This window comes from Bubalus bubalis, chromosome 10, assembly GCF_019923935.1.
Source record: "Bubalus bubalis isolate 160015118507 breed Murrah chromosome 10, NDDB_SH_1, whole genome shotgun sequence".
Lineage (NCBI taxonomy): Eukaryota > Metazoa > Chordata > Mammalia > Artiodactyla > Bovidae > Bubalus > Bubalus bubalis.
Window position 1 is genome coordinate 53965596 of NC_059166.1, and position 13423 is coordinate 53979018.

At 37.1% G+C, this 13423-nt stretch overlaps 2 protein-coding genes across 4 annotated transcripts in view; one reads left to right on the forward strand and one right to left on the reverse strand.

Moving 5' to 3' along the window:
- Positions 1 to 13423, forward strand: part of TSTD3 (thiosulfate sulfurtransferase like domain containing 3) — a 27649-nt gene continuing 14226 nt past the window's right edge. The window contains exons 1-4 of one of the 2 annotated variants that reach the window (XM_006052445.4): positions 1 to 156; positions 2534 to 2701; positions 2799 to 2958; positions 3265 to 3610. In XM_006052445.4, coding sequence (XP_006052507.2) covers positions 84 to 156; positions 2534 to 2701; positions 2799 to 2958; positions 3265 to 3337 — 474 coding nt within the window. In that variant the 5' untranslated portion in view covers positions 1 to 83 and the 3' untranslated portion in view covers positions 3338 to 3610. Of the gene's footprint in view, positions 157 to 2533; positions 2702 to 2798; positions 2959 to 3264; positions 3611 to 13423 lie in introns of those variants that run through there. The other variant, XM_044924339.2, reaches the window with a different exon arrangement.
- The window catches only part of CCNC (cyclin C), a 26510-nt gene continuing 21333 nt past the window's right edge, over positions 8247 to 13423 (reverse strand). The window contains exons 10-12 of one of the 2 annotated variants that reach the window (XM_025294636.3): positions 12075 to 12154; positions 10893 to 11011; positions 8247 to 9454 (exon numbers count right to left, since the gene is read on the reverse strand). In XM_025294636.3, the coding sequence (XP_025150421.1) occupies positions 9400 to 9454; positions 10893 to 11011; positions 12075 to 12154 (254 nt within the window). In that variant the 3' untranslated portion in view covers positions 8247 to 9399. Of the gene's footprint in view, positions 9455 to 9623; positions 10066 to 10892; positions 11012 to 12074; positions 12155 to 13423 lie in introns of those variants that run through there. The other variant, XM_006052444.4, reaches the window with a different exon arrangement.

Here is a 13423-nt window from a genome sequence, read left to right on the forward strand (position 1 = left end):
TAGCTGGTGGGCGCTCGAGAGCCCGGCACCGCTCGCCGCGCGGCCGGAAGTGAAGGAGCAGGAGAACGAAGTGGTTAGCAGCGATGGTGCTGCAGCGCCTGCTGCCCTGGAGTTCTTGCCGGACGATCTTCGGGTCTGCGGAGGCTGCGCTCTGGGGTGAGCTCAGTGGTCCCCGAGGAAAGGGAGGACGCCTAATCACGAGCCCCTGGGAAAGGATGGCGTTCGTGACCGTGTTTGCTTCTTTAAGGCTTCCAGTTAAAAGTCAGACCCAGTACACTTGAGCCCTGGGAATGTAACACCCACTTACAGTCCTTGTTTCTTCAGATTCCGGGCTACTGGGGTCTGGGGTTGCTCTCGGCAGACGCAGAGAGGTAAACATGACTTCAGGGGGCTCTCGTGGGAACAGTTAGAAAGGTATGGTGCTTGACTGAGCAATGAAGGTCAATTCGCGACTCAGAGAAATGAGCCGAGTGGCCAGTTCCTGCCCTGGACAGTGGCAATGAGAAGCCGTCTTGCGAGTTTTACTTGCGACCCACTAGAGAGCAGCACTCACGGGTTGATCAAACCCAGATACCTCGTTCGGCCTGTAATAGTACCACAACTGGCCGAACAGAAGCCAGAGAAGCCAAGGTGGTTAGTGGAGGAGGTGGTCTAGAACTCGGAGCAGACCTCCTGTCCCTTATCTCTGCTTAATATACTGCCTCTCCTTTAGCAACAACTTTTGTGGATAAAGATACAGGGGCTCCAGTGTAACACTTCCCCGCCCCAGTTATTCCCTTGTAACTCTTGGTACAGCCTGTGTAGTTGAAGATGTGTCATTCATACAAATTCTGTTATTTGGTTTTACCTTTAGTCTGCAATCATTTATTGAGCTCCTAATCTGACAGACATCCTGCTGGGATAGTTTACTTCACCAGTTGGGGGTGAAGGTGAAAGTAGCTCAGTCGTGTCTGACTCTGTGACCCCATGGGTCCATGGAATTCTCCAGGCCAGAATACTGGAGTAGGTACCTTTCCCTTGTCTAGGGGATCTTCCCAACCCAGGGATTAAACCAGGTCTCTAGCATTGCAGGAAAATTCTTTACCATCTGAGCCACCAGGGAAGCCCATTTGGGGTAAGACAGACACAAATAAACCATCACCATACACAACCCAGTCGAGTGAGACTGCATTGGAAAGGATGGAGTTGGAGGTGTTAGAGAAAAGGTGCCTGTTTCATTAAAAAAAAAAAAAAAAAAAAAAAAAAAACTTGTAATACATGATTATATTCATTAAACAATAAAGCAAAAATTATATTAAAACAAATAAAGCACACCCCTTTATATACACTCCCCAGATAGGAGTATACCTAAATAAATGTATGTGCTTCCCAGGTGGCTCAGTAGAAAAAAAAATCTGCCTGCCAAGCAAGAGACGAGGGTTAAATCCCTGGGTCTGGAAGATCCCCCAGAGTAGGAAATGTTAATCTGGGTATTCTTGCCTGGGAAATCCCACGGACTGAGTAGCCTGGTGGGCTACAGTCAATGGGGTCACAAGAGTCGCATATGACTTAGCAACTAAACAACAAACAAATCTATGTGTATGCACACTCAGTTATGCCCAACTTTTTGTGACACCATGGACTGCAACTCACTAGTCTCCTCTGTCCATGGAATTTTCTACACAAGGATACTGGAGTGGGGGGCCATTTCCTTCTCCAGGGATCTTCCCAACCCAGGGATCATGTGTCTCTTGCATGTCCTGCATTGGCAGGCAGGTTCTTTACCAGCTGAGCCACTGGGGAATATTTAATATATAGTGTGACCTTCTGCACTTACTCTTCTGTAATTTTTTTTCTCACTTAGGTATTCAAAAGCTTAGGTATTCATGGCAATACATAAAACTCTTTTAACCACTGCATATATCCCATAACTATGAATTACCCTAAAGCTAGTCCCTTATTGATGGATATTTTAGTTTCCAATTTCTTTGCTATTATTAAAAGTTCTTCAAAAATTATCATTGTACACGCTTCTTTTTGTGTATGTACACCCTTCTTTGTGTATTTTACGGGAATGGATACCTAGAAGTGGAAGTGTTTGATCAAAGGGGAAGTGGTAAGTGACATTTAACAGGGTTGTAAAGGAGGCTCAGAGTGCCTGGTAGAGACGAGAGAGAAAGGTGTTCCCTTCAGAAGGAACAATGTGCATAAGTCATGAAGGAAAGGTGAAAAGAGATTATTGAGTACTGTACAGATTATTTAAACCTCATAGCAACTCTAAAAGTTAAATATTATTTGATTTTACTCTCCCAGAGAGTTTAAGTAATCTGCCCAGGGTCACAGAGCTAAATGGGCAGGCCAGGATTTGAACCTTGATTTATCTGACTCTAAAACCCCTGTTCTTTCCACTATGAAAATGAGACTTTATATAAGAAGTCAAAAGATTGATATGGTGAGCTGACTTGAACATGAGGAAAACTCCTTTGACTTACTCCTTCCAGATATTAATAGCGGTGTCATTTTGAAGGTAGCTAATTTATTTTATTCTTTCCAGGTTTGAAGTCAATAAAAAGCTGCCTCAATTTTTGTACTATTTGTGAAGATGTCACTTATAAGGAACTTAAAAACCTCCTGAAGTCCAAAAAAATTATGTTAATTGATGTTAGAGAGCCATGGGAAATTCTTGAGTCTGGAAAAATCCCTGGGTCTGTCAATATACCATGTAAGTGATGTGTTTTAACCTGATTTGTTAGGAAAACATATATCCACTAATTGACTGTATCTAAAATTTAAATGAAATTCTTAACATTTTCTTTCAGTGGATGATGTAGGTGAAGCTCTACAGATGAACCCAAAAGACTTCAAAGAGAAGTACAAAGAAGTAAAGCCATCCAAATCTGACAGTCTAGTGTTTTCTTGTTTAGCTGGAGTGAGAAGCAAGGTGGCTATGGTCACAGCAGTATCTCTGGGCTTTAACAAGTAAGTAGCTTAAGGATAAAAATGGGTTTAGGATATGTATTGCAGTGTTCCATAGGCATATTTTTATTGGTCTACTGAAGAATTTTATACTTACTATACTAACAGAAGTATAGAGTACAGAATATTATCGACTGGCTGTACTTTTCATTCTACGATCCTTTAAATATGCTTCAAGTGTAAATATTATGGTGAAAAGTCAATGCACTGCTAAATCTCTAGTCATCTTATCTCTAAAGTTCCTGTGAACCTTGTGCTATAAAGCAGGAAAAACGGTTACAGCACTAATTATTTGATGTATGTTTTTAGTGCTCAACACTATGCTGGAGGATGGAAGGAATGGGCAACCTATGAACTTTCAGAGAAGAAACAAGGAGATTGATTTTTGGAATACAAGCTGACCCTTTCCTTGTGTACATGCAGCCCAGAATAGTGGAATAGGCAAAAGAATAAAAATGTAGCCCTGGAACCACTGGTTAATGGGAAAGGGAGTTTGTATATGTCAATTATTTTTTTGTTGAATCTTTTTCTCACTTATAAATTGGGAATACCACCTCCCCCAGCCTATTTCCAAAGCCTAATGATGATTAAGGTAATGTATGTGACTCACCATGGGAACATAAAGGTTTCTAAAATAAAGGGATTCTAAAATTAATTTTTAAATATTTTAGTATTATTCAATCAGTTCAGTTCAGTCACTCAGCCATGTCCGACTCTTTGTGACCCCATGAATCACAGCACGCCAGGCCTCCCTGTCCATCACCAACTCCTGGAGTTCACTTAGACTCACGTCCATCGAGTCAGTGATGCCATCCAGCCATCTCATCCTCTGTCGTCCCCTTCTCCTCCTGCCCCCAATCCCTCCCAGCATCAAAGTCTTTTACAATGAGTCAACTCTTCGCATGAGGTGGCCAAAGTACTGGAGTTTCAGCTTTAGCATCATTCCTTCCAAAGAAACCCCAGGGCTGATCTCCTTCAGAATGGACTGGTTAGATCTCCTTGTCGTCCAAGGGACTCAAGAGTCTTCTCCAACACCACAGTTCAAAAGCATCAATTCTTCAGCGCTCAGCTTTCTTCACAGTCCAACTCTCACATCCATACATGACCACAGGAAAAACCATAGCCTTGACGAGACGGACCTTTGTTGGCAAAGTAATGTCTCTGCTTTTGAATATGCTATCTAGGTTGGTCATAACTTTCCTTCCAAGGAGTAAGCGTCTTTTAATTTCATGGCTGCAGTCACCATCTGCCATAATTTTGGAGCCCAAAAAAATAGTCTGACACTGGTTCCCCATCTATTTGCCATGAAGTGATGGGACCAGATGCCATGCTCTTCGTTTTCTGAATGTTGAGCTTTAAGTATATTCCAAAATACCCAGTTACTTGTATTACTTAATCATAATGTGTGATCAGGTGTTCAGCATAGCTTCTATACTCTTCATCAAAGAGGCTATGAGCTATACCAGTAGATTACCAAACAGACTTAACCTTAAAATACCAAAAATCTGGGATGAAAAGTAGGTGAAATATGAACAATGAAAATAAATTAACAATATGCAAAGACTTATGGCACTATGACCAACATGGTAGTGATACAATTTGGAATCTTAAAAAGGTAATATGATCTATAGGGATAGTAATCAGAACAGTGGTTGCCTCCATTGATAAGAGATTAACTAGAAAAACAAGGAGGAAAATTTCTAGGGTGATGGAAGCACTCTCTATCTTGATTGAGGTGCTGGGACACAGGTATAATCATTTACCAAAACTCACTGAAGCAACCATTTTTAAACTATACACTATCTGTAAATACATCTTAATTAAAAATAATGAAAATATTATTAGAAGAAAGTTTAAATGCAAATGATCCCCACTAGCATAAGTATATTCCTTTAGAATGTTAAGTCCTATACTTGTTCATATACTGATGAGTGGTAAAACAACTTTGTGCTTTCTTCCATCTGTCTCTTCAGACCCATCTGTTTTTAGTCTCATTTATATAGTCACTCAGAACATGTAAGGCCTGGAAAGTAAACTGTAAGGACCTGGTTTTTGTCCTAAATAATTTATTAAGCTATTGGAGAATCTGGGGTAGAGATGTGATGTTATCACCTTGAACTTCTATTTCTGACACATCAATCTAGTTTCTAACAGAGCCAACTCCCTACAAGAACTAGAAAAGATGGAAAATACATGTAATACACACACACACACATACACTTTTCAATGTTGGCTCATCCTCCTTAGCTTTCCTTCTCCCCAGATCGTGACTCTTCAAATCCTTGCTGCCTTTAAGCAAATTATATAAACAAATATTACTAGGGCATATATATTAACAAAGTGAGGATATTAAGAGCCACAAGCTCACAGAGAAGAAAAACTATACAGAGTGAACTGCAGTTGAAGTACTTGACCCAACAAGGAATAGGTAAATACGTCAGGGTAAAGAGTCTGCATAAACATACCAGGCTTTTAGTTAAAACCCCTACTCCCAGAAGGCAAAAAATATTCAAATAGAAAGGAAATACTACAGAACACAAAATTATCTGTGTATACTTTATACTGAATATAAGTTTAACAACAATTATGCAGTTTACCTGGGAGGAAGATGGGAGTAGAAGTCCCAGGGTAGAATGAGTATGGGGGCAGGGTGGTGGTGGGGTAGATGGGAGTTGGAATGGAGAATAGGAGGTATGCAGGAAAGTTAAATCTTCAATAGTAGGAAGTTGCAATGATATTTACAACTGAAAGAAATTAAAAGAAACTGGAGGGTAAGCAGAGCAGGCAGTAAAGTGAAGTGTTTAAGAGCCTGGGCCTTGGAGTCCACTGCCCAAATTTTAATAAAAATCTAATCCAAGCTCACTGGGAGAAATATCAATAACCTCAGATATGCAGATGGTACCACCCTTATGGCAGAAAGCGAAGAGGAACTAAAAAGCCTCTTGATGAAAGTGAAAGAGGAGTGTGAAAAAGTTGGCTTAAAACTCAACATTCAGAAAACTAGGATCATGGCATCTGGTCCCATTACTTCATGGCAAATAGATGGGAAAACAATAAAAACAGTGACACACTTTATTTTGGGGGCTCCAAAATCACTGCAGATGGTGACTGCAGCCATGAAATTAAAAGATGCTTGCTCCTTGGAAGAAAAGTTATGACCAATCTAGACAGCATATTAATAAGTAAAGACATTACTTTGACAACAAAGGTTCGTCTAGTCAAAGCTATGGTTTTTCCAGTGGTCATGTATGGATGTGAGAGTTGGACTACAAAGAAAGCTGAGTGCCGAAGAACTGATGCTTTTGAACTGTGGTGTTGGAGAAGACTCTTGAGAGTCCCTTGGACTGCAAGGAGATCCAACCAGTCCTGAATATTCATTGGAAGGACTGATGATGAAGCTGAAACTCCAGTATTTGGCCACCTGATTTGAAGAACTGACTCACTGGAAAAGGCCCTGATGCTAGGAAAGACTGAAGGCGAGAGAAGGGGACGACAGAGGATGAGATGGCTGGATGGCATCACCGATTCAATTTTTGGGGATATGAGTTTGAGTAAACTGTGGGAGTGGCGATGGACAGGGAGGCCTGGCATGCTGCAGTCCATGGGGTCGCAAAGAGTTGGACACGAGTGAGGACCTGAACTGAACTAAATCCAACCTCTTGACTTGTGATTAGGTAAATTACTTAACTTTCTGTTCCTGAGGACAAGAACATCTCTGAAAAGACTGCCTGAGAAGTAAATGACTTCATAAGGTAGAGAGCTTAGAATGTACTTGTTACATAGTAAGTAAGTGCTCAGTAAATGCGATAAGCATGTTACTTGAAAATGTGGAAGTAACACAACAGCAAAGAAATGACTAAAAGTTGCTCTGAGAGCAGGAATAAAAAGCAGAGAAAATGGAACTGGATCTGACATTTTCCTTATGTCTTATAGCAACACTGTCCAAAAGAATTATGATGCAAGCCATTATGTGATTTTTAATTTGCTTACATTTAAAAAGAGATAAAAGAGGTGAAATTAATTTTAATATTTGTATTTACTCCTAGGTATCTAAAAAATCATTTAAAACATATAATCATTATAAACAAATTTGATATCTTACATTCTTTTGTACCAAGTATTAAAATTCAACATATATATAGCACATTTCAATTCAGACTAGCCACATTTTGAGTGTTCAGTAGCCACACATGGCTAGCGGCTGTCTTACTAAATAATGCAGCCTATGGTAATACTTAGTTTTTAAAAACAATACACATCCCTCAATGGCTACTAAATAAAGGAAGAGACAACCAGCCATTATATGCCTCCTGAAGGAAAATATCCATACTTTATACAATAGTTTATAAAGGAAAAAGAAAAATTGAGCCTGAACCTGATCAAGCTTTTGCATTCCATTACCAATATATAGAAATACAGAGAAAAGAACATGTTAAGTAGCACCTCAAAGATACAATCAGCAAAGTACATATGGTGGGAAATTCTTAGTGAACAAGCAAACCAAAATGGGGAACTTCTGAAATGAAATAAAGGAGGAATCCAAGAATTTTAAAAGATTTATCAATGAATTACACATGTAGTCTATATTTAGATCCTAAGTAGAATTATTTAATAATTTTTATGATATTAAGGAAACAACTAAAAATATAAACGCTAGATATTTATTACAAAACTATTTTGACAAATTCTCTTCTAGGTATTTTAGGATTACATACTAAGATAATTATGGACAAAATATTTTGGATTTGCTTAAAAATAATATGCATATTGGAGGAAGTGGTGGGAGTTTAAAATGAAATTGGCCATGAGTTGACAGGTATTAAGGAGGCTCATTATAACATTTTATCTACTCTTGTATATGTTCATTTTCTACTTAAGAGGTTGAAAATAAAAGTACCAGGCATATGTATTTTCAAACTAAAAACTTTTTAGAAATATAGGTAGGCTTAAAAAAAAAATTAGGGTTAAGTCAATGATAGTGATATATATAATCATTCTGCCCTTCCAACCCAAGCCCAGTCTTAATTCCTTCAGACCTGAGGAGAGCTTTTTTTTCTTATTTCATAATCCTAGGAGACCAATGTTTATCAATGGTACTGACTTTATTATCTTTTTCCAGCTTATGTGATACTCTCCACAAGGAAGCAGAACTCTAGAAGTCTGTTTATAAACTATATGAAATTACTACTTGATAAACCATAGAAGGCTTTAATACTTATCCAAAGGAAGAAAGACTCCAAAAACAACAGAAAGAAGAGTCAAAAAAGATAAATTCAAGACACTAGCCAATATAGCTGGAGAATGTATTTTTATTCTTGTAGTTTTATACTAGGAAGTCAACATTTAATAATCCATTATTCACAATTGAATTATAAAAATTTTTAATCCTTAAATTGTACATCAATATCCTATGACTCCAAATTTTATCACTCTCCTTCAAGTCTGAAGAAAACGATCATGTAATTTAGTAACTTCTACAGACAGCAAAGTCCCACTGATATAACATTTAGTCTGAAGTCCTACACTCAGATGAGAATTAAGAACAGCCAGTATCTAACTGGCCTGAAACCTGACTGTGTTCCTGGCTCAGGATTCCTGTAGTAAATCTGTAAGTCCACACTAAGACACAAAAATAAACTAGGGTGTGTACATCATATAAAAACTTCACAGTAAAAATAACAAAAATGTTACCAAATTTCAACCATATTACAGTTTTCATCCAATTAGCTTTCAAAATGCCTGATTAACTGAATTAAATGCAAGTTTTTTAAATGTTTGCCCAGCATTTCAAAATGGTTATGGAGTATAACTTTTAAAATGTCAAAGTATGCTGTACATATTGCACTTTTCTGTTAGGCTGGGCTAGTATCCTCCATGGCAAGATACCAAAACTACTGAATAAAATACACTTTAAAATCATAGGTAATTGATTCATTTCCCTGAAATCATCATCATCACCAACACCTTCCACGATTTTGTAAGATTTGATTCCTTAAATACAATTTTAAAGTTTAACTTAAGGAGGGAAAAAAAAAAAAGACCCTCATATATTTGACTTACTTCCTTTTTTTGGTCATTCAGTGACCAAAGAGAATTTTAAACAAATTATGTTTCATGTTTTCTGGCTTAATAAAAAGTTAAAATTTCTATTATCCAAATTAAGAAAAATTATACTAATCAGAAGCTATTAATTTTCAAAAGTCTGTATGTCTGTCTGTAGGTCCTCTCAGAACCTTTCCAAACTTTCATAAACAATAGATTTTAATCAATTATGTATTAGAATCAAATTAGGTAAGGAAAACATTTTGCAAAAATAAAATCACTTCCCAATATGCTTGACAGAAACAAGCTATTCATTTTCATTTGTGTTCCACTGAAGACATTACTGAAATCTGTCCAATGGTTTATTTCCAACTGGTCCACTATGAAATTCTTCGGAATGTTTTAAGATTGGCTGTAGCTAGAGTTCTGACTTCCATTTGGACCCTGCTCTCCTTCACTGTTCAAGTGGGGAAGAAAGAGATTTTACACCAATTAAAAGACTCATTTTCAAAACCCTAGTAAGGCTACTAATTTTTAAAGTTATTCTTTGCTATAGGCTCTACAAAACAAAGACATTTCCAATCATAAGATACAGATGTGGAAAAATTAAAATCCAGAAGACTACATTTGGTTTTATGTTTTTATTCTTATGTAACTTGGTGCCCTCACACATATAGCAAGCATTCTGGAAGTTAGTGTCCATACACACTCAAAAATTTAAATTAGGGTATTCTGTTGTCATTACAGGTATCACTCAACATAGAGATTCTTCTAGACAAATTTCCTATGAAATTAAATTATACATGGAAAATCTTCCTACTAATAATGAAAATCAAGAAGTGTTCTTCCAAAAAATCATTGTCCAAAGGCATAATAAAACCGTACGTGAATACAGCAAACCTTTAAAAGTCAGAAAGAAATATGGTAATTTCCTGGAAAGCACTGAATATTTAAACACTGAAACTGAAAATACCAGTAACTGTGGCAATAGGATAACTGCCTTATCTTGTCCATCAGCATCTTGCAGCTTCAGGCCCTGCAACTAGTGAAGAATCACTCAGGGAATTTCTGCAAAAAATGCATCCAAAGGCAGCTGTTTGAATGGCTGCTTTAAACAGCTCCTTGTAAAAGTATTAATTTTTCCAAATGGTAACCTTAACATACCAGATCTACAAATCAATCTTAACATTATATAACTTATTAATTTTTCTTGATAAATGATTAAGATGGGTAGTTTCCCTTCTGACCTTTTCCCCCTAAACGAAATGATCCGATGTACACTGACAGCTGAGAACCACTGAACTTAAATGAACAGATCCAGTTAAAAAACAATAAAACACATAAAAAACCCCACCACAACAAAAAAACCCTTTTAGCACAAGTAACTCATACTTAGCAAAATTATGTTATTATGTGCAATGGATCTCTGAGTCACTCGAAAGTCAAATTTATTTATCTTTACAGTATCAGATCAATCATCTAAGTTTTTGAAAAATGATACTGAACTTTATCACCAGGGTAACAGCCACTACTGGGGGAAAAAAGATGGCACAGAGTGAAACTGACATGGAACTACTACAAAATTCTTTATCCCTGAATTTTAGATGGACTTGCCTATCTCTGTTCTGTTTAAACTTATGTAAGTATATAAGCCATATGTTGAGGGATACCTGTAATAGACCCACCATTATATCAAGAAAAGTTACTTAACAGATGATCAGATTAATGTATTTTTTAAAATGAGACGTCTTCAAAATATTAAGTCACAAAAAACACGTATCATGAAGTTTTAGAAGACATTTTATAAAAACAAAATAGCATACTCTATTAAAAATATGATAATGCCTATGCAATATATAATTAAATAAAAGCAATAATTAAACTCTACAAAGTACCTGTTTGGAGGAGGTTTTGGTTTTGGCATCTTACTAAGAATAGTTGCCATCTCTTTTCTCTCATCAAAATTTTTCCATTGCTCATACAACTTTAAAATAACCCTGATTATTTCCAAAATCTAGAAGAAAATATTTGAAAAGTTCTCAGTGGCAATATCAAGCAACATTTGGTATATAAAGAACATACATCACATCCTAGACATCATTTAGGAAACAGTGAAAAGACAGTCTCTATCCTTCAGATTAGGTTAGTCAATCCCAGTAAATGTGAAAGCACATGTATGCTAGGTCTTATCCTTATCCATCTCTGCAGTTGGTTTCCTTCTATCTACTGATATCTTAAACCAAAACAAAACAGTGAGGTACTAGGAACAAAAGTCTAAACCATTAAAGAGAATACCACTATAGAGCATGTGTGTTCTCCGTCATATCCAACTCTTTGCCACCCAATGGACTGTAACCTGCCAGGCTCCTATGTCCATGGGATTCTCCAAGCAAGAATACTGGAGTGGGTTGCCATTTCCTCCTCCAGGGGATCTTCCTGACCCAGGGATCGAACCAGTGTCTCCTGCATTGGCAGGCAGATTTCTTACTACTGAGCCACCTGGGAAGCCCTACCGTTACAAAGTACACTCCTCTAAAATCATTGTTTCAAAAAATTTAATGACAGGTAGTGCACAAAAGATTTTGATTCTCTACTAACTACTCTATACATGAATTAAGGTACTCAAAACCAGCAGCTACAAATCTATCAAGTCCAGTTTCCAAATTAGATTCCCCCCCCCCAAGTAAATCTATCCTTGGACTGATTCTAGAACATTTCAGCAAAAAAAGGTAGAAAAAAGGGCAACAATCCAATGTCAGGAGATAGGTTGTGTTACTGGAGTTTAGAGTAGGATTACAGTCGTCACTAGGTAGCTTTTAAAATAATTTTGGCAATTAGAGACTGCTTTGCAATCTCTAAGTTTACCATTCTATGTAATCCTAAACTGAACAGAAATATAACCTAAATGGTCAAAATCAATTCTTCTTGCCAACATATTTCTTAACATTTTTTTTTTTAACCAAGAAGTACTCAATGCCTGGCTGACATCATGAAATTTTAGGCACATGGTAAATAAATACGACATTAACTTCAAAATGTTCAAGTTTATATTCAGTTAAGGGAATTCTAAAGATTACCTTCTCCATATCCACAGAAAGCTCAGCAAACCACTGTCTGGCGTCTTTCTGCTGTACAACACAGGCTACATGCAGGCAAGCTGGAGAGAAAATGAGACACAAATTACATGTTTAATTGCACATGGAATGTATGGAGTCAGAAAGATATTCATTCACTTATGTGTATTTTATTATATTCTTTTTAAAAATTATACAGATTCATATAATTTATGAATTATATGACCATCCCACCAATTTAATCTTATAGGGAGGAAAAATTACTGGGTGATATACATATAGTTTTTGTTTTTAAGGTTTTGACATCTGCTCCTCATGGTGAGCATGAGGTGAGCTAGTCATGGTGCAGTTGCCTTGAGAGTTAGGGCATGTCAGAGAGGAAAAAGTCCACTGAGAAAATTAGCACAGGGGAAGAATCCCTGAACAGTAGTACAAAGTAGTGGTCAAAATGCACCCAAAAGTCAGAGTGATAAAAAAACAAACCAGAAAAACCAGCCAATCAATGCAATGATAAATTTAAACACTACTCTGTTTTGGTATTTTCAATTAAAAGCAGTGTTGCTTCTGCTTTTTCAAGTCATTAGCATATGATCAAGTTAGGTGAAAACGGGGCATTCTATACAGAATTCAGCATTGTAATCCAACAGAGCTGAAGAAAAAAAAACGTAATGAACTATAACAATGTATTTATATATATTACTTACAATACAAACTAACAAAGATAATGAAAGAGCCCAAGGATGACAATCTACATCTTAACTTTGCCTACTATAATTTTTCCCAAGCAGCCTGCCTACCCTGATCCCACATAGGCTTATTAAATATTATATTCCCTGGTCAGGTTAACCATATGACTTTGTTAAGAGTGACATTCTAGGCAAAGAGTAACTCAAATGTGAAACAACATACTGGTTGCCCCAAGTTAAACAAAGTTACAAAGTAGGGCTTGTCCAAGATGAACTGAAAGGCCAAAGGTCAGAATTATAAAAATAAGTAATAAAAATACAGTGGAAAATGCCATTTCAGGGCATACACAGAGTATACTAGGGACAGAGACATCCTAAACAAAGACTCAGGTGATTCAGGGAGTACAAAGTTGGGGAGCATGTCACTAAAGAGATGATATCTAAGCTAAGTTTTTACAAAAGGGAGGAGTGGAGCAGAGAGTGACAGGTATATAAATGCTAAAACAAAGCTATGGATTTTATCCAAAAGTTGGGATTAAACTACCAACATCCGCTGGATCATGGAAAAAGCAAGAGAGTTCCAGAAAAACATCTACTTCTGCTCTATTGACTATGCCAGAGCCTTTGACTGTGTGGATCACAACAAACTGTGGAAAATTCTGGAAG